This window comes from Brachyhypopomus gauderio, chromosome 10 (assembly GCF_052324685.1).
Source record: "Brachyhypopomus gauderio isolate BG-103 chromosome 10, BGAUD_0.2, whole genome shotgun sequence".
Lineage (NCBI taxonomy): Eukaryota > Metazoa > Chordata > Actinopteri > Gymnotiformes > Hypopomidae > Brachyhypopomus > Brachyhypopomus gauderio.
The window spans coordinates 3,680,828-3,704,772 of record NC_135220.1 but is presented as its reverse complement, the minus strand read 5'-3'; the positions used below and the strand labels follow the sequence as shown (position 1 = coordinate 3,704,772).

General features: G+C 41.8%; 2 protein-coding genes and 1 long non-coding RNA gene across 4 annotated transcripts; 2 read left to right on the top strand and 1 right to left on the bottom strand.

Moving 5' to 3' along the window:
* Positions 1–1,141: 1,141 nt before the first annotated feature.
* Positions 1,142–14,822, top strand: smpd2a (sphingomyelin phosphodiesterase 2a). Its single transcript, XM_077018821.1, has 11 exons — positions 1,142–1,324; positions 1,640–1,748; positions 2,643–2,739; positions 3,237–3,313; positions 4,524–4,617; positions 5,032–5,121; positions 6,076–6,158; positions 6,811–6,943; positions 9,327–9,431; positions 9,546–9,711; positions 12,675–14,822. The coding sequence occupies exons 2-11, from the start codon at positions 1,699–1,701 to the stop codon at positions 13,055–13,057; spliced, it is 1,278 nt and encodes a 425-aa protein (XP_076874936.1). The 5' UTR covers positions 1,142–1,324; positions 1,640–1,698; the 3' UTR covers positions 13,058–14,822.
* An 885-nt stretch (positions 14,823–15,707) lies between these two features.
* Positions 15,708–22,622, top strand: LOC143525197 (bifunctional apoptosis regulator-like). 2 transcript variants are annotated; one of them, XM_077018819.1, is made up of 8 exons: positions 15,708–15,805; positions 16,389–16,649; positions 16,909–17,119; positions 18,709–18,878; positions 19,044–19,188; positions 19,476–19,655; positions 19,951–20,150; positions 20,958–22,621. In XM_077018819.1, the coding sequence occupies exons 2-8, from the start codon at positions 16,396–16,398 to the stop codon at positions 21,142–21,144; spliced, it is 1,347 nt and encodes a 448-aa protein (XP_076874934.1). In that variant the 5' UTR covers positions 15,708–15,805; positions 16,389–16,395; the 3' UTR covers positions 21,145–22,621. The 2 variants fall into 2 exon arrangements, with proteins under 2 accessions (XP_076874934.1, XP_076874935.1); XM_077018820.1 differs by having other exon boundaries at positions 15,761–15,805; positions 16,392–16,649; positions 20,958–22,622.
* Positions 15,950–20,141, bottom strand: LOC143525198 (uncharacterized). The gene is made up of 7 exons (XR_013133587.1): positions 20,014–20,141; positions 18,673–19,652; positions 18,450–18,525; positions 17,940–18,138; positions 17,648–17,769; positions 17,280–17,342; positions 15,950–17,185 (listed from the first exon to the last, which is right to left on the bottom strand). It is a non-coding gene; the product is annotated as an uncharacterized LOC143525198 (long non-coding RNA).
* Positions 22,623–23,945: the final 1,323 nt, after the last annotated feature.

Genomic DNA, 23,945 nt, shown 5'->3' with positions numbered 1-23,945 from the left:
ACGCCTGAGCTCTGACTACTTTTGTTGTGTTCTTGTGCTTCTTGTGCCAGTTTGGGGTACTGTGGTACCAAACGTTTTTTTTTTATTTTTATGTAACGCTCACCGCGTCACACAGCGCCAATTATAATAGTTTGGACTACGCCACCCTCAACTAGAGGGAAACTAATCAGTAACGTTTCACCCGCGCGAGATTACTGCCAGCGAAAATAAAATTGTTGGACTGCAGAGACTGAGATGCAGATCATTTATTATACAAAATATAAAACACCGGACATTCTTAAAAAGAAGCACCGTGCGGTACAGCCACAGACTTTCCGGAGCAGCTACCTAACACAGGTTACCTCACTTCCACCAGCGGGGGTTGGCGCGCACCTAAAAGAATAAAGCAAACAAACCACTCAATACACAAATAACCCACACCACACGTTCGCGTGAACGCGCTCCAAATAAACTCAAATTCACTGCAAATAAACCCCAAATAGGTAGGTGCCGCCAACACCTCACTCGCTCTGCTCCCACCTTTCTCCAACCGTACCGCCGGGCTAAAAATAAAAACACAACAGTAAATCACGTTCCACAAAACACGTCTGCCACTAACAAACTCCAATTCCTAAAAAGAAAATTAAAGGGGAGAAAACAGTGGTCTAGCTCTCACGCGCACTCTGATGGCTCCGTGCAATAGCTGGAATGACTCAGATCGCCCGTGACTTGGCCACCTCTGCGACCGCTCGTATGCAGCTCACAACACACCCGGTCAGCTTCTAAAAGCCCCAAACAATCTCAAACTCCGTGAGAATGGGTAAAAACTCTTGCCACCCGGAAACTCCATGAGAATGAGTAATAACTCTTGCCACCCGGACCCGAGCGCGTCTCTCGTCCCGTCAATCAGCTTCCGAGCTAACGAGAACACACGAGAGTTTAAATACCCTTCGTGATGCGCACTAATTCACTATGGGCGGTGCCCTTAATTAAACCGGGCTGTATTTTCAGGCACACTCTGTAACGGAGTCTTCCTGTTACATTTATAAATGATAACATCTTTAAAAAAAGGAAATGGGGGGGGGGGGGGGGGGGGGGGTAGTAAGAGAACTACAAATACACACGTGCAAAGAGAACATCATTGCCCATGAGGCATGTGACTATTTACATTTGTCACGCGCGCTGGTTCGTGTGGCGTTTTTAGTTGCAACTGCTGCATCTTTACACTGTGTTACATTTGTCGGTTGTAGGTCAATATTGCATGAACAGTGACTGCTAGATTGATTATACAGACTATGCTATGGTGCATTCGCGAACGTACGTGTTAACAAGAGTGCAGCGCCTGGTATGTATTGAACAGTGGACATGGACCGAGAATAACAGTCTGACTTGCGATGAAATGCGAAGTAATTCCATTATACAAACGTGGATTTGAAAAGTATATTTGTAAAGTATAAAATGTGTCCGTAATTAAATACAAATTTTCGACAGATAAGATATTTTGTAATTGATCCTAAAAGTGGATCTAAGCATAAAATGTGCTCCTCCTTTCGTTCGTTTGCGTTCGGGTGGTGGTGATGGGGCGGGGGTGTAGCTGGTTTTCTCTCTTTGCCTGAGTCTGCAATATGCAACTTGCGCCCGTCCTCTGTTGTGTGTTGAGTGCCCGTACTGCAGACAGCCTCGTCAACCACACCGAAGCACGAGCTCCATCTCCGCGCCATGGCAACCCCGCGTCCCGTCACACTGCGCGTCTTTTCCCTCAACTGCTGGTGAGTTTCGCGTTCGTGCCGATGGATGTGCGTGAGGTTTTAGAAACTACATAAAGATGCAGCATAACAGCTGATTCAAGACTTATTCCGAAGCTCTAAGTTACGTGATCTAACTATGAAGGTGAGTTGGTAATTATCTAGGATGTACGTAAAATAGTTTTTTTTTTAATACGTAAAATACGTCTTCTTAGTGTTGAAATGATTGTTTCTTTTAAGCCTCCGTTGCTCATATCATAGTTATATTTAGAGCACGCTAAGCAAAAGTGTTTTTTTCTCTCTCGACTGTTCCGTGTTCCGTGCAGCTGCAACGAAGAGAGAAAAATTACTAAACTGTATTTCGTCATACGGTGGTGGTGATTTTTGCATCACGACTTTGGAGCCAGTTTGAGTGCCGACAGCTTAGAATGAGAAGGTGAAAACGTTGACGCTTTTGAGGTGAACCGGTCACGTGATCTAAAGTCTGAGTCCCAGTCTGCTGATGCTGGCAGTGTCAGCACGCGCTTCTAGAATTACCTCAGAAAACACAACAAGAGACGCGGACACGCGCCCTGTGTAGCTCGGCCTTTACAAATATGCATTTAAGCTACACTAATATATATACAGGATATATATATATATATATATATATATATATATATATATATATATATATATATATATATATATATATATTAATAAGTGTTATCTGCGACTTTCTTTATGTGTTTCATGTTTTCTTTGTGTTTCAAGTCATATTAAAAAACTGAGTTGTCATCTGTGGCGAGTTCATTTATTTTAAATCACTGTATTTGAGTGTAAATCACAGTGTTTTATTTTTATCATTTACGTCAGTGTCTGTATGCGAGAAGCTTTAGTTTTTCCTTTTCCCTGTGTGGGTGTGTAATGGCTTTACAGGGGGATCCGTTTTCTCAGCCGTAAATGTGATCAGCGTTATGGGATGATAGGTGATCTCCTGGAGAGCGAGCGGCATGACGTCGCGCTGCTGCAGGAGGTGCGTGCATGCGCGCTCACGCACACCTTTTCCAGCTGAATAACATCGAATGCTAGTTTTAGTTTGGTATAGAATACTAGGTTTATTTTGGTTTAGTATGCTAGTTTTAGTTTGGTATAGAATGCTAGTTTTATTTTGGTGTAGAATGCTAATTTTAGTTTGGTATGAATACAGTAGTCAGAAATGCTACTAAAATTGACTAAGATAGCAGGTAAAGGCTGCCAAAGGTCCAAATAAACTTTAAAATGTGGACCCTAACTCAGTGGACCCTAACTCTGTGCACCCTAGCTCAATGGACCCTAGCTCAGTGGACCCTAACTCAGTGGACCCTAACTCAGTGGACCCTAACTCAGTGGACCCTAGCTCAATGGACCCTAACTCAGTGGACCCTAGCTCAGTGGTTTTGCACTCAACAGTCATCAAACGTCTCCAGATCTAGTAAATATGATTGTGCGTGTTAAAGTTGGTGCTTTCTGTTAAAGCTGTTTATGTTGCAGGTATGGAGTGAGAGAGATTTCCTTTTCCTGAAGAGAAAGCTGGTCTCCTCTCATCCTCACAGTCACTACTTCAGAAGGTGAGTGTAACTCCAGTAGAAGAGAGAGAACTTTCACCGGTACAACCTGAAATGTACAATATAACAAAGTGCTTAGAACTTTAGTTCTAAACTTTTAATATGTATATATTAAAAGCATAATTTAAAAATTTAGGAATAAAGCATAAACTGGTTGGTGATCAATCTGGGGTGAAAGCTATGCATTGAAGTGAGGTGTCTTGAGTTAAAGGTGAATTTATTCAGGAATGTGTATTTTTGCTCATGCTATATAAGCTGTGATATCACAGCGGAGATTCGGCCTTATCATTAGCAGCATGTGACAAGAGAACTGAACTTTCTAACTGTCCTTTGTTTCATGTTGCTGATAAGTGTCCCTCTAGGATTTCAGAGTGCACAGGCAGGGCAGGCGTTTACCTTCTGACAGTGGGAAAATGCTGACACAGTTGTCACTGTATAAGTCACACTCTACCTTACATGATGATACATTCCTCAACTCAACTACAATTTTTGTAAATTCCTTGCAAACACCTATTCTGCACTTGTATCATTTCATACACGTCTATCTTCTAGGTGCAGTTTTTAAGTGTACAATGACAGGCAGTAGTCTGTTGCCATGCAAAATACATCATACAGCTTTGACTTCATCACCACTCAGTTTCTATCCACAGACCCATTGCTGATCAGATATTAATGAAATTACATCATCTGTACAGTAGTCAGTAGTGGCAAGACTGTGTAGTGCTGGTGCAGGGTCATCAGGCATCGCAGTGTTGCTGGGGGTGTTAATGCACAGGGTGGTCAGAAACGCTGAAGGAGAATGAACAGAAGCTCTACATGGTAACAGATACACTACACTTAACCTTTCATGAGCTACATTGGCGACACGTGTTTTGCAGTAACTTTAATTAAAAAGGCTTCTTCCTCTATCAGTACAGAACACAGTACGTATTTCAGAACATGGCTGGTGTAAAACGAAACCCTAAAAACGAAAGAAAGGTCTAGCAGTCTCTCTCATCACACAACAATGTCCCTCAAAACGCTTCAGAACAGGCTGACAGGAAGGGAAGCAGTTTGCTGGAGTCTAACCATGCAGTGGCGTCACTTTGGATTCTGCTATATGACGGCGATGAGCAAGAAGGTGTTGAGTATATCGAGTTAAACAGCTTGCAGGTTTTTATGAAGAAGCGTCCATTAGTGTCCCCTCAGCAAGTGTTCACTGTTATCTCTGTAGTGGGGTGATTGGCAGCGGGCTGGCCGTGTTCTCCAGACACTGCATCCAGAATGCACTGCTCTGTCCATACACTGTCAATGGATACCCTTTCATGGTGGGTCATGTAATCCTTCCTTATTTTTCTGCACCAGTCTTATTTATTGTGTCGTATTGTTTATACAATTGTTTTATGTTCTGACGATAGACCATAGAAAGAGAAAATCAGTCTTGACTGGTCACAGCCATTAAGGTTTATGCAGTGACATTTGGAGTGTGTGTAACCAGCAAAGTGACCTGTCATTCAGATAGCCATAGGCATAGTACAGAAATCAAGGGATTCACATTTAATAGACAAGTCAATGGAATGTAGTCAAAGTTGAGGTAAATTTCAGCAGTGTGAAGGTGAAGTGATGATGATTAGAATTAAATTTCAGCACTTCGTTTAACTCTGCTGAGGTAACGTTGCAGCTCTTTTACAGCTCCATAGATTTTGTGTTAAAACTGTGCATGTGTGTGCGTGTGTATTCAGGTGCACCACGGTGACTGGTTTGGAGGAAAAGCTGTTGGGTTGGTCATTCTGGACGTGTATGGGCTGAAGATAAATGTCTACGTAACACACGTAAGTCTGAATTCTTTTCACTGAGGTGAGAAACTTGTGTCTGGTTGCTGGTGCTGATTTGGGTTTTCAGCTGTGCTGCAGGTTTTCACTGCTGGCTGTGGCGATTACTGGCTGGGGAGGAGAGCTTGTTGCACCCATCCTGCTGAGAATTACAGTCCTGAGTAACTTAAAACACAGAAGTATATTCAGCACTCCTCCCACGTATAACCAGCAGGTTTTTAATGGGGCGTGCTTGCCAGAAACGGCAGAAGATGTTGAGGGTCCATTAGATATTCAATTCAGTTTAATTTATAAATAGCATCTTTAAACCAGTTTTAGATCTCTAATGAGAAAGCCTAAGTTCAGAGAGATGAGGAAAATCACCCCTGGGGTTATAAGGAGCTGTAGAGGGCCAGACTCTAAAAGCAAACCCATTCTCCACTGGGCAAAAATAGAGAGCACCACTCCTACAGACCATTGTACAAACAAACTCAATGCTCATGAAGAACTTTCTCTCATTCTGCCAGTCTGGATAAACCTGCCCTCTGACCCTGTGGTGAAATCCCTCGTCATCTCCTTTATTTTACGTGGAGATAGGTTGTGTTAATCACAGCTTTGTGCAAAGAGTTTTATCTCCTCTCAGATTATCTCAGTATTGAAAATAGAATCAGATGGAAATAAATCATTTATTCTGAACTCTATCCAACAGACAGAGGAACTACCATAGTTTAAGAGATGAAGTGCAGTGAAACACATCACATTTTGCACCGTAGAGTTTGTGAAAAAACAAACAAAACAAAACGTTACAACAAAACATTACAGTGAGGCAAAAGGTGTTTGGCACTGCTGACAGAATTACTGAAGACAAACTTGATACCAAACTCTATATCACCTGTGTTTCAGATGCACGCAGTAGAATAGTCAGATTATTTTGGGATTAGCTGCCATTTAAGAATGAGCCTCTTTTTCTCTCAGTTACATGCAGAATACTCCAGGAATAAAGATGACTACCTACCTCACAGAATAGTGCAATCATGGGAACTCCTGCAGTTTGTACGGTAAAATAAAAGTCCTTAATAATAATAATAGTAATCATAATCATAATATTCATAATTGGGTTCTTTTCTATGTGAATATGCATTATAGCTCTAAAGAAACACAGTGCAAAATTTGTATGATACCAGACTATATTTGTTGTATTAAACATCCAAAGTTTGAATGAAAGAAATTAGAAAAGTGTGATAAAACACTGATCAGAAACCAGCTGAATTTGCAGGTCAGACCTGTGACTACACAGGTGGTGCATTTCGGACAGACTCGGGATAATTCTACCCCTCATGTACATCCTGCCCATGCGTTGTTTGAGAATGATGATAGATGGCTTCTCTTGCTAGGATTCATTTTCATTCCATAGTTTGCTTTCGCTTGCTAGGTTGCCCTGACCCAACCTGTCCTTAAATGTGAAAGAGAATCTGTGTGTTCCCTTGTAACTGCATATTGCACAAGATTAATAATAATGATAATAATAATAATAATAGTAATAGCAGTCACAGGGGCTTTAACACAGTATGATCTTTCAGTTCTGGACAAAATCAGGGCATGCTAAATACATCAAACTGTGTGGCACATATTAATCTAAAGTTATGAATTCTGCATATTTAAACCTTAAAGTGTGTAAGATGAGATGTGTCTGCAATGACCTCCCTGTAGTCACACAACAGGTAGTGCAGATGTGGTGATTGTTGGTGGAGATCTGAACATGCACCCAGAGGACCTGGGGAACCGCCTCCTCCGATCTTATACGGGACTCCGAGACTGCTACACGGAGACTGACACGTTTGATGTGAGTCCCACTGAGATGTAATCCCATTCCTCAATGGTCTCAAATGTACTCAAACCTGAAAATCCTGCGAGCTGAAAGATATACTGAGCATGTGTGGTGTCTATGAAAAGGGTATAAGATAAATAGGGTATTACTGAGTAGAAATCAAATGTAATGGAATGTTTTTTAAAAAGCTAAATAAAAAACTGATTTTAATATATAATATATATGAAATAGTGTAGTATCTGCTTAGAAGACTAGGGTTATCTAAAACACACACACACACACACACACACACACACACACACACACACACACACACACACACACACACACACAGAGAGAGAGAGAGAGAGCACCGGGTTGGTATGGTTAACTAAAACACACACAGCACCAGGATGGTAAGCACATCATGTAAGCACAATACATTTTATCGGAAGACTAGACTACTAAACTTAATGCACACGCTATATAAATGACCAATTTTACAATTAAAGATAAACCTTAAATTCAAATTAAATATGGTTAGTGGAGAGGCACATGGCATGCTGGGATTCCTTACTGTGTTCCTGTCTGCTCTCTCATTGGATCACAGCCTGAGTGTGTTGCAGAAGTCACAATAGATTAAGATAAAAGTGTACAATAAAAAAAAACAAGGAATAAAAACAGCAGAAGGCACAAAATTAGTTGCAAGCCAGATTAATTACAGTCCACCAGCTAGTTAACCGGTTTCTCTCACAATGTGCCAACAGCGCATGACCCAAACAGGAATCCTGTTCTCTGCAATGAGCCCCTTTTGTTTTCTTTCACAACACAGTATTTGCCCCTCAGGCTTGGTATCTTATACACTTTTAGTCAGTCTTGGCTAAAGAAGAGAACAGATCTCAAGCATCAGTGGGTGATGTATCCCCAGTGCAGAGTCAGGTTTCTTTCTAATGTTAGCTCTGGGTTTTCTCAGAGAAAGAGGCACCGTTTCACTTCTGAGTCATTTGTTTTTCAGGTCCGCATGCTTACTGTCAGAACATTCTGTGGGCAATATGGGCTTAAGATAAAGCTTTTAACTAAGTATTACAGGCTAATCAAGGTCAACAAAATCAACATATGCTGGTTTTGGACAAAGCCAATTGAAATGCATATTCAAATGGGCGCGGGTCCCAAACTTCATAACTGCACAGGACATAAAGCAAAGAGAATAACAGGTCCAGGTTTCCACAATCTGGAGGAAGGTTCTGCCAGTTACCCACGGAGTAGTCAAGCGTGACCCTAGATTTAGATATGCTTTGATCGTAAATACAGTATAAAGAAAAACGAACAATGTTCTCATGCGTACAGCGTGAGAAAGAGCGATCGCGTTGCCGAGATGGGCTGCGGTGGAGGCTGCGCTGCCTCAGCTTATCATACACTACACTCCACAACACTCTGCTACACTCCACAACACTCTGCTACACTCCACAACACTCTGCTACACTCCACAACACTCCGCTACACTCCACTACACTCCACAACACTCTGCTACACTCCACAACACTCTGCTGCACTCCACTACACTCCACAACACTCCGCTACACTATGCTACACTCCACTACACTCCACAACACTCCACTACACTCCACTACACTCCACTACACTCTGCTACACTCCACTACACTCCACTACACTCCACTGTGCTGCCACTGCTCCTCCCCGCACTGCACAAAATAAAAAAAAAGTCGTAACTCCGGTCCCGACATTAAGCGGGGACTCACTGTATACAAATGAGAAGAAGAAGCAGAACCTGTGAAGAGCTGTGATTCAAAACTAATTTGGGAGATTTTCAGCTCAGCATCAGCCCAGAACTAATATTAGAAGCAGTAAACTATAACAAAAGGTGTATTATACTGAAGGCCTTTAAGTTGTTTATCAAATCAAATCAAATATATTTGTATAGCGCTTTTCACAACACATGTTGTCACAAAGCGCTTTACAGGATTTACAAGGTTAACAATACTATGGGTCCAAATCCCTAATGAGCAAGCCAAAGGTGACAGTGGCAAGGAAAAACTCCCTAGATGGTGGGGAATAGGAAGAAACCTCGGGAGGACCAAGACTCAAAAGGGAACCCATCCTCCATTGGGCGGCCCGTTAACACACAAATTACACAAAAGCAAATTATACAGACGAATACACAAACAATCCACACAATCAGACTAAGTATAAGCTAACTAGAATGAAAGTTCTGGGTGTTGATATTGTCAATGTAAATGTCTTGTGATGAACGCCAGGTTTTCATTCCGTGTCGGAGTGATGACACTGGTATTGTAGGCTCCGACTGCAGTGTTGCAGTGTTGCTGGATGTCACAGGTTCACCTGGGGAGTGTTTATGCATATGGGGATGGAATTTAACTGTATATCATGCATTTTACAGGGCTGTGAAGAAGGCATTACACTAATAGCTGACAACCACTTCACCAAAAAGCAGGACCTTATTCCCTTTGAGAAAGGCATCAGAATTGACTACATACTCATCAAGGTGAAACTGGGCCTGTCTGTCACCAGCATTACAATATAACCAGTTTAATTCCAGTGTCCCTTCCACAAATGTTAAATGTGTGTGTCCGTCTTTCTACGTCTCTGTACTGTCTAGGGCTCAGGAAGTGTAAATATTAGATGTGAGTCGATGTCTACCACCAAGGGCTCGGTGCCCGGTCAACCCTTCCCCTACTCGGACCATGAGGCTCTCACCACAGAGCTGGTCATGACGTGCTCAGAAGGAGGAGCCTGTTGCAGCAAGAGGAACACAGTGGTCAGCGGTATGCCTTTAAGCCTCAGGATTTCAAACCCCCCGGAAACAGGGCTTAAATGTACAGGGAATAATTGGGCCATTTCTAATCTCCATGTGTTCTTCACCGGACGTCCTCCTCTGTCAGTGTAAAGTATACGACCCTGGAGCTTGTCTGAGCTTTACCATACACAGTTGCATGGCTGATGTCACTCATGTTTCCGACATAACGTTTAGCGTAGCTTTGAGTTCATGCTTGAACAGTGTCTTCAAGTCTGACCTATTTTCTATTTTCGTACAGTTTCATTTGATAAAAGACCCGATGCTCAGGAAATATGCACCAGACATGTTTAACCTTTAATAGGCTCTAGCAACACCATCTTTGATTAAACATGTCTTAGCTTGCTCGTGTCTTATCTTGCTAGTGGTTTAGCTTGCTAGTATGACACAGAAGGTGAGGCAGGAATCAAGCAATGATTGAACAAAATAAACGAGGCTATCCAACGAGGAGGATAGCACAGACGAAGGTACGACAATGACCGACAAACTGAGCCAGGAAACGAGGAGTATAAATACTCAGGATGAAGCCTGGGAAAATGGGCCATGGATGGAGACTGGGAGGAGTCAAATAAATCCAAAACATCACATCGATCTACATTCCAGAAAAGTTCTTCAGGTTTTGTTGAGTGCTTCAGTGATCATAGTTGGTAAGATGTTCCACATTGTGATGGCAGAGGTGGTTGTAGAACATTTGAAGTAGGGGGGCCATGCTGGGACTAGTGTTTTTGTTAGAAGGTCCACTCTGTGCCCCCCAGAACTACCACTGTGATGGCCATAAAGAGAGTTAGGGGCATAGGTACTGGTTTCACCTTATCTTGACTGATGACTGCCCATCAGTCTGGTTGGGAGCAGACAGGAAGTAAAACAGGACGTCTCTGTCAAAGCCCCAAATAGCTCAGACTAAAGGTACAAGGCTGACCTTGCCCTATCTGCTAGCTGGAAGCATCATTCTTCCACTCCCAAATTTTGTTTTGATAATAGTTTCTTTTCTTGTTTCTGTTTAGCTTCTGTAATAATATTCCTCATTGCAAAGGCCGGTTGTTCACTTTTCGGTTGCTATGGCAGTTTTTCTTCAGTGTTTCTCATTCATATACTCCATAAATTCTCCATAAATTCTTGACCAGAGATAAAATTGTAAAAAATAACCTGAGGGATTTTTCCACATCATTTCCTGCCAGCACTCTCCATAAAATTCACTAAATAAATAACTCTAATTACTTTTCATAAAATGTATGACCTTTCATACAGTGCTTTAGGTCAACTGGGAGTTGTAGTTTTTTGTACTACAGCCACAGTCTAATGACCACTGGATCCCACAGGGGCTTCAGCACAACACTCTGGTTTTAGTAAATAAACCGAACTTAACTCATTGGTTTTAGTAAATAAACCGTACCTAACTCATTGGTTTTAGTAAATAAACCCTACCCAACTCTCTGGTTTTAGTAAATAAATGGTCAGTACAGGTTACTGGTTGTGATGGGTGCAGCGAGGGACGTTTGGAGTGTCATTATTCCCCATAGTTACGACAGAAGCACAGCGGCTGAAAAGCTCATGACGGTAACAGCACTGGCGCTCAAACCCAGAGAGGCAGTGGAGCAGCACGGCCCTCGTCTGGGACACACAACAGCGGGGGACAAGAAGCAGCACTGGATGACTGGATGAAGATAGCCAACTAGGGACAGCCAATGGCAGTCATCAGGGGACAGGGAGGGGAAATTGAGGCTAAAAACAACTGGCACCCCAACCCCCCACCCCGCTTGCCTCCAATGCCTGTAGTATCTTCCTCACTCACTCAGAAGTCTTCTCTGGTGTGAACTCACATGCTCTTTAAGTTAGGTGTGTCCTTGACAAGAGTTGCCTGTCTATCCTTAAAAAAACAATAGTTTGATCACCACTGATCTTATCGTTTCGCTGCCACCTGAGAACATTCCATTCCTGTGACCTCTCTCTTCCACAGAGGCGTCCAACTGAAGTGGTGAACAGTTCTTTTACTTTGGACTCCGATTCAGCTGATGTATCTGGTCCAAGTCCATTAATCATGAGATTATTTCTCCTGCATTGATTCTCTCCACCTGCTCATGTAATAAACAGATGGATTACAGCTTGTCCTGATTTCAGCTTATTAACCGGCTTGGCTGTCCTTAGACTCATTTTGATGGGCCTGTAGATCGTCAGTGTCATTTTTAGAGAACTCGGTTCTTCTAACCAACGCTTTTTGTTTACTCCAGTATAATTTGAGTGAAACGTGAAATGCAATCTTCTTCCTCTTCAACATGCTTTTCTGCTGGTAAATGCCTTTCTGCAGTAAGGTCCTTGAGACTGTCCAATGTCCTCCAGCACATCCTGCAGATATGCACATCTTGCAGTTCTAATTTCTGATGTCATTTTAAAGCGCTTTTTGGCTTAGTGTTGAACTGCATCCCATCATGCAACATTGGCAGCAAATCACAAGTGGGCAGAACTTCATACATTTGCGTGACCCCGTAGTATGGTTTGTGTTTGTTGCATACTAGATACGATACTGGATACTACACTGCAAACTACTCCAGGGACCTGTATGCAGTATGTAGCTTTTTCAAACATCAAGAACTGAATACACAACTTAATTTCTGGGCAGCTTGACTCAGCATTACAATGACAGGAGTGTTCTGTATGTAAAATGTTACTCAGTGTCCTTGCGATTTAAACATGTACAAATACACAAATCATAGATGGAAAAAGTACTAAACAAGATTAAAAAATAGAACTTGCCAAGTAATACATTTATAGAAACTTCAGTTCTACAGTGCTTTTATCAGTTTTGGTGGTGGTAGTGGTGTTTGTTGATTTATAACATCAGGACACTATTGTGCCTCGAGGTTCCCACCCCATATTTATGCATCTTTATGTTAATGATTCAGTCCGTGGTTAAAACCTCTTCTCCCATCTCTTCAGGAGTGGCACTGAACGAGCAGATGGATGCAACAGAGCAGGCGTGTGCCGTTGTGAAGGAGGAGCTGGACCACACCGAGGCCCTGCGGGTGAAGGCCATGTTTCTGCCCGCCGTGGCTCTGCTTCTGCTGCTGGTGCACTCGGTGGTCCTCTGTTCTGGCGGCTGCTCCTCCCTCTCCACGGGGCTGCTGGGAGTGGTGTGTCTGGGGCTCCTGGTGTCAGGAGCCCTCCTCTACATCTTCTTCACCATGCAGCTCAAAGCTCTGCGAGAGGCCCTGGCCCAGATGAAATTGAGCTACGCCGACCTCCAGGCTAGGGTCTCTGGGTGCAGGGGGTCCGTGTCCCCTCTGTCCGTCTGCTCTCCGGAGCTCCAGCGAGAAGAATAGACCAGCGCACATGCAGCATTACTTCACTGTCAGCTCACTGTACAGTGCCAGTCATGGCAACAGGAATTACAGTGCAGTGAGGACACTTGGTCTAGGATCAAGGGTTGAGGGAGGAAGTGCCTCGTTCTAGGGGATCGATTACACTGTTTCTTTAGTATTTATGCATTCTTTGAAGTGTAGTGCACTGGAAAAGTTTGAGAGGCTGGAGGTTACAATGAAAAAGAAAAGCTACTGTTTTCTTTTGTTGGCTTGTACATTTGATGTTGAGTGCTCTCTACATCCTCTGACTACTGTGAAATCTGTAAAGTGTGAAGTTCAGCAGTGATTCCATGGTAACTGATAATGTTTTCTACTGTTGAGAACCGTTTTTATTAGGTGCATTTCAGACATTTTTTAAATGTCCGATTAATTTTTGTTTAATAAGTAATCATAAAATATTACTGTTATAAAATTAATTTCAGGAAATTTTTATTTAATTTATTTTTTCAGGATAATGTTTATTTCATCCATAGTAATAATATTATATTTATCTTAAACTTCATGTAGTTTCTATGCAAAAATCAAAGAAATATGGCAATAAGCAATGCAAAAATTATTTACCTAAATAAAAGCAAATAAATCAGGACATACAGGCATTAAACCTGTGGGAAAAACATATATTTACATCAGTGCCAAACTGTAGTTCCTATAATCGCTTTACTGCATGTCTTAAAGTTTACAGACTATGTGTGGCTGCATCTGACACACAGTGCTGCAGTGTAGCAGTTAAGCAGAAACTCCAAAGATGTCCAGGTGAGCCTAATACAGAGGGGAGTGTTCTAGAATACAGAGCGGAGTGTTCTAGAATACAGAGGGGAGTGTTCTAGAATACAGAGGGGTGTGTTCTAGAATACAGAGGGGAGTGTTCTAAAATGTAGTTAAGGACATCCTTCAGATATAAGACAAAACATGGGAACATGTCCAGCAATTGTAAATGCTATCAGGTTTAATAATGAACATATTTTAAATTGTAGATGTTGTGAAGGATTGATAATGGAATATATTTAACACTATTATACTCCATTTTATTTAGACATTATAAAGCAGTGTGTTTTCAAAGAAGGGTGTGCTTATCAATCATGCTTATGTAATAAAATAAGTTAGTTTTTTTTTATCATCATCAAAAGCAACATTTAAAAGTGTCTCATGAGGAATGTTGTTTTCCAATGACATTCATATTATTGTGATACAATCAGGCCATAGCGAGGGCAGGGTCTGAAGAACCCTTTGCCAGCTGCAAGGATCAGGTCTATCTAATGACTTGTATGAGACACTACAAACACGCAGACTGCCTTCTGCAGGGTTCAAACCAAGGCAGAAGTGTTTCAGACTCCTCCTGAACCCCTCAAGCTCAAACTCAGCAAGGCCGGGAGAGTGGAGGACCGACTCATAAAGCATGGAAGCTGCAAACAGAATACGGTATCCAACCATGTGACCCACCCAGAACCATAACAGAGAGATGCAGCTTGGAGGCAGTTACAGCTCCTGAGAGTGAAGAAAACTCTCCAGTTTCACAGTGTTCTTAAAAACAGAGCTCAATGCAACTTCAGACATCACATAAATATATACACCTTATATTTTGTCAGGGATGATTTTCAGTTTAGGAATATCTTAAAAATCAATATAATGTATCTATATGTTTGCTTTCCAGTGTTGGTTTCTGTTTTTTAATCATTTGTCAGATTACCTAAATGCTAATCTTGAATAAAATGTTTGTAAAAAATAACATCTTGGCTAGGATCTTGACAATCCATAGCTGGGTTCAACCTCCCAATTATGCAACTCAGACCCGGAAGGCATAATGCACAGTTAGATTCAGTCTCACAATGATACAACCCACAGCTAAATCACACATCAGAATTCAACCTCACAATGACACGATCCAGAGCTGAATTCAACCTCACAATAACACGATCCAGAGCTGGATTCAACCTCACAATAACATAATCCAGAGCGGGATTCAACCTCACAATAACACGATCCAGAGCTGGATTCAACCTCACAATAACATAATCCAGAGCGGGATTCAACCTCACAGTAGTGCAACCCAAAGCTGTATTCAGCCTAACAATGACAATCTAGAGCTTCATTTTAGAAAGACTTAATTTATTCATTAAGATTTATCTTTAAGCGTATTCAATTGTTTAAGATTAATAAATCATATTAATTTCATCATCTCAAATAATCCTGATTACCAAAGAAAAGAAACACACTACAAAGCTCTCACCCTATCAAAGCTTGGCCAGTCAAGAAAAAAAAGAAACTATTCTAAAACATGCTATGCATACCATGACATCCCACAACACCCCCACTTTTGAAAAGCTTGATACTCCCCTGACCTCAACCCATACAGCCTTCACTACTGATGACACAATAGGCCATGTCACACGACTTTGAACCATTTTGAACATAGGACTTACATCTGTTCACACTGGCATGTAGAGCAGTCCTTAGCATTTACAGGCTCCTTCATTACCTTAACCCTACTAGTACACAAATGACAGCTTATGATATCCTCATGAAGGACAGGTGTAATAAGAACAGGTTTGACAGTAGTATGTGCTGAGTGAGTGTCACACTGTGGCAGGGTGTTACTTTCACTTCTGCACTACCGGCTTTGAGCTTTTTGTTGACATGGGCAAAGCGTTCCACTTTCATATTCATCCAAGCTTCTCTCTCTCTACCATCTGAACATTGACCACCCTCAAAGTGAGTAACTAGAATAGTAGACTGTGTGTTTTTTTCTTGTTTATAATGTAGCGGGGTTTCCAGATTCAAATATTTATTTTTTCTGCTTTATTTGTTTTTTGCTATATTATATTATACTTACATATCTAGACAGTAAACATCATAATTAATACAACATTACAGTTTATTTCAAAGATTTTGTTCAGCTGTCACCAGGTAAAACACTTTGAGAAACAACAATTGGTCTTTCAGTGGTTTTAGCATTTACCGCAGTCTTCGGTATTTGATTTCTACTTACATGCTCCTTTTAACTAAAGTTTAGTTTCACTTTGTTCTCACATATTGCTTTGCTTTGACTACCCAAGTCTGTAACCCGCTAAAGGAAGTGTTCGTAGTGCACATGCTGAAGCAACACATTCAGCAAACACTGAACAGCACATCAACTCCAGTTCTGCATTGCTGTATATATACACTGTATACATAAAAATATCAGGATATACACACCAAAATAAAACAGCAAAACAACACAAATCTACAGTGGGATTCCATTAGTATTTCCCTTTTACACTGACATGAAAGATGAGACATGAGATATGTTTCACAGCAGCCGAATGGCAAACCAGCCAAAGGTGGATGACTGTATTATAGAGCTTCACACGGAGGAAGATGGCTCTGACAACATCTCGAGGGAAGCCGTCCTGTGTCACTGCTGCTATGACATCATGGTGGACCCCACCACACTGAACTGTGGACACAGCTTCTGTCGGCATTGTCTTGCTCTGTGGGTCCAGACTTCACAGAAAATGGAGTGTCCTGGATGTTGTGAGATCTTTCAACAGTTTCCAAAAATAAACATCTTGTTAAGGTGAGATTAAAAATGGCATTTCTATATTTTAAAGCATGTAGTGTGCTACTAAAGTTTTCTACATATTCTATAAAATGAGAAGTTCCTTCACGCCCTCATCCACTCACAAGGGGCCATAGAGCACTTGGAATATTGCAATGGGTAGCAGTGTTTCGGCAGTGATTGAAAAGTGATTGCAACGGGTAGCAGTAATATCCCAGTGCAGGAAATGTTTTCATGCTGTACAGCCCTGATGCTGGTCAGTATTTGTTCTTTGCAGGGATCTTGTGGAGACACATTTCCCAGCCAATGTGAAGAAGAGGAGGAAAGACATCCTGGATGACCCGAGGGTCGTGCTTTCTCTGCAGGCCTTCCAGACTCCCGCGCACAACGGCAGCAGCAGAGGCGGCCTTCTGCCCGCACGCTGGCATCCGCGGATGGGCATGGACTGCTTCTTCCGCCCCATCCTCATCGCCATCACCTTCGTCACGGTGGGTCACACACCTGTGCTGACACACCTGCGACCATGACCATATCCTGGACGTGGAGCACATCCACTGGACCAGCACCAGTTTAGTCAATCAGTCAACAGCTGTACAATATCAAACTTTATCAATCATATGAAATTATAATGGGACACAAGGCACTCACGTTTGTCTTTCTCTGAGGTGATTGGAACTCATGGTAGCTGTGAGCCACACACCCATGTGATGACTGAGTGCATAAATGTCATATACATTTATCCATGAAAACAAGAATGAATTACAGTGTTGAAGATCAGGGTATGCCATGAGGTTATGCCTTAAATAGCCTGAAACGCAGTATTGGTGGCACATGACACTAGTAGCTCAGGTGTAGTGATGCTGAGAATGTGCACTAGGGAAATAGTTGCAGCTGTGTGCACTGGTGGTTCAGTGAGGTAGCATGATATGAGGTACATACTAGTACACTCAGACTGTGGTGATCTGAAATACACTACACAAGTATTGACTGTAAAGTCATTTGTGGGATACACTTACAAGGCGTTGACTCTTCTGTTCAGCTGCTGCTCAAATCAGTTCTGCCAGACAGGTGAAGGTGTAACTCAGACTAGGATATCGTCTGGCCGTTCTTCATTACCACATGAACAAGAATCAGACTCCTGGAATTATATAAAGTCATAATGTAGTGATGGCTAAAAAGCGAATGATTTTGAAAAGACAAAACATATTTTGCATACTGAGGTAAAGGCCTAATTATAAATTTTAATATGAGCAGACGCAAAGAAATCAATTTAGTTCCATAAAAATTTGTCAACAGTTATTAGCTTACATTGGTGTAATGCAGTGATGAGGCAGAGAAGGACCCAAATGCGGAATAATACCACTTTTATTGATAATGAAACGACTGCCAGGGGTGAGTATCACCCAGTGTAAACAACGGCACGGAACACCGGAGTGTTTCGCAAGATATCGGGCCGGTCCAGGGTCACGCCGGAAGAGCAGAGTCTGGGAGGTACAGGAGGGCCGGGCTGGTAATGAGGTATAAGAGCGAAGCAGAGGTCAGAACACAGGCAGTCAACAAGGCAATGGGACCGCTCAGTATGTGGCATGAGTCAGCAATACTTCGCAAGGAGGAAGAGGAACTTCCGTCTTAAATAGCAGCAGTGGAGCGTGTGGCTGAGGAGAGACAGGTGTAAGATTAACTATTTGTAGCAAGGGGGGGGGGGGGGGGTGTGTGTTGTTCTTGACAATTGGATAGAATGAGTTTGTTAGACACACCCTGTAGATAAAGCGTGTAACCAGAATGCACTCCCCCTTGACTCTCTATCAAAGTTCTCACCTGCTGTTGCTGCTGGCCCCTCACAACTCAGCAGTGACTCGGACATGTGGAAGAACTTCAGGAGTGTCCTGCTCTCCTGAAGAACCACAGCTAACACCTACTGCTGAGCCTCTCCTGTACATTTACAGAGTCACTGCTGTGCAGAGTGGAGTCAGACACCTCCAGCGAGATCTGGTCAGCAGTGAACCCGTGGAAGCTGACCAGTAGTGAACATGCTGTGTACCTGTGGTCAGACGCTGACCAGTTATGAACATTCCAGGTTGTGTTTTTGATGTATCACTGGAGTGGTGGGAACTCCGAGGTGGAGTTGCTGGTGAAGAAGCCTCTGACAGCGTGGACAGTGAAGGAGGTGGCCATGTGGATGGAGAACCTGGGCCCGTGGACGGCCCCCTACAGAGATGTCTTCCTGAAGGAACAGGTCAATGGCAGGTAGGCCACAAACACGCAGCACAGACATTCATTAGAGAGACAGTTACAGACATTAGCACAAGCGATGCCATACACTGTTTGTGACAGACATTCTATTAATCTGTGTGTGTGTGTGTGTGTGTGTGTGTGTGTGTGTGTGTGTGTGTGTGTGCGTGTGTGTGAGAGGTTGTTGAATGCACTGGGAGAAGAGGACTTGTCAAAGCCTCCCTACAGTATAGGGAACCAGCTTCACAGGCGTGCTATGCAGAAGGAAGTTCTCGCGCTGCAGACACTGGGGTCCAAGCGCCCTCAGACCCTCTGGGAATACAAGGTTCAAAAGGCCATCCTGTTCCACATAGACTGAGTGTGTAGGAAGACCTAAGAGCTTTTAGGCAACATTCCCAAGAGCTGATCATTGTTGTCAGAATGTAGAGATTGTGCTTACAGTTATGAGAAATGCCCACTTCAAAATGCCAGTGTTGACATTCATGCTGGTTGTTTAAAAAAAAAATTGCAGCTCTGAAATTTTATAATTCACCGTTTCCGTCTGGGAATCCACCGGAAAAACCATGTTTTTGTTTACACTGCATATGAAGCAACATCTTGTCTTTCCTGAAGGTGGTAAATGAGAAGAAGTCCTTCTTCCTCCTGTTTGGCCTGATTCACTCCCCACGCTTCACCATCCTCTACATGTTCCTCTTCGATTACCACGACTCTTTCCTTCCCTTCATTCACATAAGCTGTCCGTCACAGTCAAAAACCCGATCAGGGGATGACGACCTTTTCTTCCGGAATCTGGTAGGAAGAGTGTACATACACCAATACCAGTCAAAATACAACTTGTAAATAACTAATACTGGATGTAGCATAACACTGTGAGTGTGTGTGTGTGTGTGTGTGTGCGTGCGTGCGTGCGTGCGTGCGTGCGTGCGTGCGTGCGTGCGTGCGTGCGTGCGTGCGTGTGTGCGTACATGTGCATGCGTGCACCAGAGAGACAGTTGTGACCAGTCTGCTCTCCTATCCTTGGGGTTTCTCATTCAGTGCCTCCATCCCCCCCACCCTCTCACACCCCCCCCCACCCCCAATGTGGCAGCAACAGACCCCGAGCACGAAGCAATGGCTGCACTTCCTGCTGGAGCTGTGCTTCCTGCCTTACCAGTTGCTGGCTGACTTTGCGTGGGATTGGCTGGACGTTCACTACTGGACATCCTTCATCACCATCATCAGCGCCTTCCTGCTAACCCTGCAAGAAGGATTCATGATCCGCGTCCACTGGAGAACAACTAACATCAGGTATCAGCTGAGACTTCGTGCTGCTTTTGTTTGCTTTTCATCCAACATAGTCATCCTGAGTGCACAATCCTTCTCTGGGCCATGTGATGGGGTTGGCAGTCTGGCAGGACACATTCACCACGCCTTTCCTATGATGTCTGACAGCTGGCCTTGTTCCTAAGCCCCAGGGTGTGTGTTAGAATAAGCTGATTCCCTGGTTGTTTTATCCTTCACATAACATTCAAATAGAAGGTAAAAGAGTGCTGCACTGAGCCTTGATATAGAAACACAGCCTGTAACCCTGTGGTTTGTCCTGTTATACGTATGAGATGACTGTGTTTGGTAGAAACAGCCAAATATTATAAGTATTCCAAATCATGTTTGGGGGTGGAATTCTAAGAATCCACCCGGTTCCTTTGTGAGTGATGTCATGATGGGTATGCATGTGGGCGTCTGTTTTGCAGGCAGTTTAAATTTGAGCAAATCAGATGGAATTATAAATTAAAATGAGTGTTCTAAGAGGAACATTTATGCATTAGGTAAACACGAACCTACTTTAAACCACCAAAGAGGATATTGCTCCATACAGACAGAACTGTGCTGAAAAAAGTGTTTTTACACTGTCATTCATGTCTTGAAGAATGTGATAGTTTAATGAGGCGACAGGGTATCAAACCACAGAGGAGAACCTGTGTAGTTCTGCGGCCCTGTAAGAGTAGAATCATACCCTTCATCTCCAGTGATTTCAATGCAAACCTTGTTTATATTTCACTAGCTGTGATGTAATCTAGGTTGATTTGTTCATCGGTTGGTCTGTGTGACTTTCAGGAAGGTGCCAGCGATGGTGCTGTGCCACACACTGGGCATGGCCTACATGGGCTTCGGTGGGATTCTGCTGTGGCAACTCCTGCCCCAGTTTGTGTGTGACTGCCTGTTCTACTGGGCACTCTACTGCAACCCTGTCATCAACACCTGCAATCTGATCAGAATACTATTTCCACATATTTACCATTGACCATAACACACACACATAGACATGCTCACACAAATGCAATAGAAATAACTTTCTTTTATCATGTTTTGATAATATATATTTCCAAGTTGCATTTTTGAATGCTTCATTTTAGAAAACCATTTTTCTATTTGACAATGACATGTGAACATTCATATGGGAGCTTGGTCTACTCACTGTCTGGGAGATCAAAACTTCTCAGTCATTAATAGAGTAGACTACACATCAGTTCATTAATAAAGTAGACTACACATCAGTTCATTTATAGAGTAAACTACACATCAGTTCATTAATAGATTAGACTACACATCAGTTCATTAATAGATTAGACTACACATCAGTTCATTAATAGAGTAGACTACACATCAGTTCATTAATAGAGTAGACTACACATCAGTTCATTTATAGAGTAGACTACACATCAGTTCATTAATAGAGTAGACTACACATCAGTTCATTAATAGAGTAGACTACACATCAGTTCATTAATAGAGTAGAATACACATCAGTTCATTAATAGAGTAGACTACACATCAGTTCATTAATAGAGTAGACTACACATCAGTTCATTATTAGATTAGACTACACATCAGTTCATTAATAGAGTAGACTACACATCAGTTCATTAATAGAGTAGACTACACATCAGTTCATTATTAGATTAGACTACACATCAGTTCATTAATAGAGTAGACTACACATCAGTTCATTAATAGATTAGACTACACATCAGTTCATTAATAGAGTAGACTACACATCAGTTCTCATCAACACTTTTGTTTTGGACACCAAACATAACAGGACCATGCACTGGCAAAAAGGCAAGCAATGTCATATTTTGACATTTTTATGTCATTTTATATATTTTTTATTTATATAAAATATATAAATATTTATAAATTTTATAAATTTTTTATAAATTTATAAAATTTATAAATTTAATAAATTTATAAATTTTATATATTTTTTCATAAGCTGAATCACTAATTATTTTATAGTAATTTATAATGATTACAAAGAGAACAACAGTACCCTGTAGTGCTGACATCACACATAATCATTACACAGCCCTCTGTTTTGTTATGGTACACTTTTGCTCGAACAGTTGGGAATACCAGTCAAAATGAAACCTGTAAATAATAGTGCTGTCAATTCCAGGTGCCGCGATTAAAAGTCCTCACCAGGATTTTGCTCAGCCTTCCTGGATTCTAATACTGGATCTAGCATAAGAGTGTGTGTGTGTGTGTGTGTGTGTGTGTGTGTGTGTGTGTGTGTGTGTGTGTGTGTGTGTGTGTGTGTGTGTGTGTGTGTGTGTGTGTGTATAAAATTATATGATCTTCAGACTCTTTTTTTTTTCTTTTGTTCTATTTTTGTTTTGTAATTATTAATCATTTCCATTTAAACACATATTTATACTGATCATAGTAAATATTTTTTATCTTTTAATATTTTTATTAAACTGTGTAGTTTTCTTTTTGGCACCACTCTGATTTTGAGTGTCTTATTTTTTGCCTTTTGCCCTTTGCATTTTAAGAGGTTGAAAAGAAACTTTAGTCTTAAACTAGTCTTAACCTTGTATTTCAGTAGTCTAGTGCTGGTGAAGCACGGTGGGGGGGGGGGGGGGGGGGCATTGCAGCGGTTCATATAGGAGAGTCCGTAGTCAGTGAGTACTTTTGGTTTTACAGACATCTCTCATTGTGGATCCCACATCATCTGATTTTTGCCATGTTCCTATTCAGTTGTGCCCTGGCGCCTCCCACTGGTCACTACTCGCACTTGCAACTCCGTCATGGACATTGTAACGTGCTCGGAATGATAAAGCAGGTATGATTTACAGCCGAAAACTCTGGAGTGACTGGTCATTATATTGAACACAGTGTGTCAACCAGACCACTGTAGAGGCATATTTGACCTATTCCTGTATAATGGATACTGTATTTGCTACTTATCTTTGGATTTGTCCTGGTGAGTGTACATGTAATATATCAAACATACTGACACTGAACTGTTTCCAGTATAGAGTGATCAGAATGCAGATTAAACATAAATGAAATAAGGTAAGCCAAAAACATAGCAATTTAAAAAATACATGTAGAGCATAAAATGTAAACGATAAAAACAGAAAGTAAAATAGAACTTATCAAGCTAGAGTGGATATCATGGGCCACGTAGGCACTGAGGATACGGGATGCAGAGATGGGTGCAGAGCACGCGAATTTCATCTCTGTTAATAGAATAAAAGTCCCCAGAAGTCAGAGTTTAATTCATTTAAATGACCAATTGTTTCACCAGCGCTGTCTCCGTATCGTAACTTATGTTCAGCCACACCCCACTGCCACAAAACTATTAAATGGATAAGAGATATAAGAAGTCATTTTAAATATGTACATATGGGCAAGAGCTTGGGAGACAAATGATACACTAATATATACATTACATACGGTTTATTACTCCGTGAGACCTCAATAAATGCTGCGTGAACATATTGCTTTCGTTATGAATTATTATGAATTATTCACATTTAATTATTAATTATTATAGTTATAATTATATTATAGTTGTCATTGTTGTTGGTCATTGTCATCATATTTAGAATTATTATTAACCCCTAGAACATACCATGAAGCGTTAATTTAAGACTGACTTCTCTCGTGCTGATTGGCCATCTCTCGGGTGGGGGCGGTTCCCAGGAGTTTCAGCAGCTGTTTAAGGCTGAAGATGAAGCTGTTATAGTTCTGTTTTCGCATCCCTAAATGGTCACTGTGTATGATGGAGCATGTGTGCTGGGCAGCTGAACTGATGTA

Excerpts from the sequence above, each read along its gene's own strand:
- LOC143525197 (XM_077018820.1), top strand. The coding sequence starts at position 16,396 with ATGGCAAACCAGCCAAAGGTGGATGACTGTATTATAGAGCTTCACACG. Across the intron at positions 18,879-19,043 it reads AAGGAACAGGTCAATGGCAG|GTTGTTGAATGCACTGGGAG; the intron begins GTAGGCCACAAA and ends TGTGTGTGAGAG. Across the intron at positions 19,656-19,950 it reads ACCTTTTCTTCCGGAATCTG|CAACAGACCCCGAGCACGAA; the intron begins GTAGGAAGAGTG and ends CCAATGTGGCAG.
- smpd2a (XM_077018821.1), top strand. The coding sequence starts at position 1,699 with ATGGCAACCCCGCGTCCCGTCACACTGCGCGTCTTTTCCCTCAACTGC. Across the intron at positions 3,314-4,523 it reads CACAGTCACTACTTCAGAAG|TGGGGTGATTGGCAGCGGGC; the intron begins GTGAGTGTAACT and ends TTATCTCTGTAG. Across the intron at positions 9,712-12,674 it reads GAGGAACACAGTGGTCAGCG|GAGTGGCACTGAACGAGCAG; the intron begins GTATGCCTTTAA and ends CCATCTCTTCAG.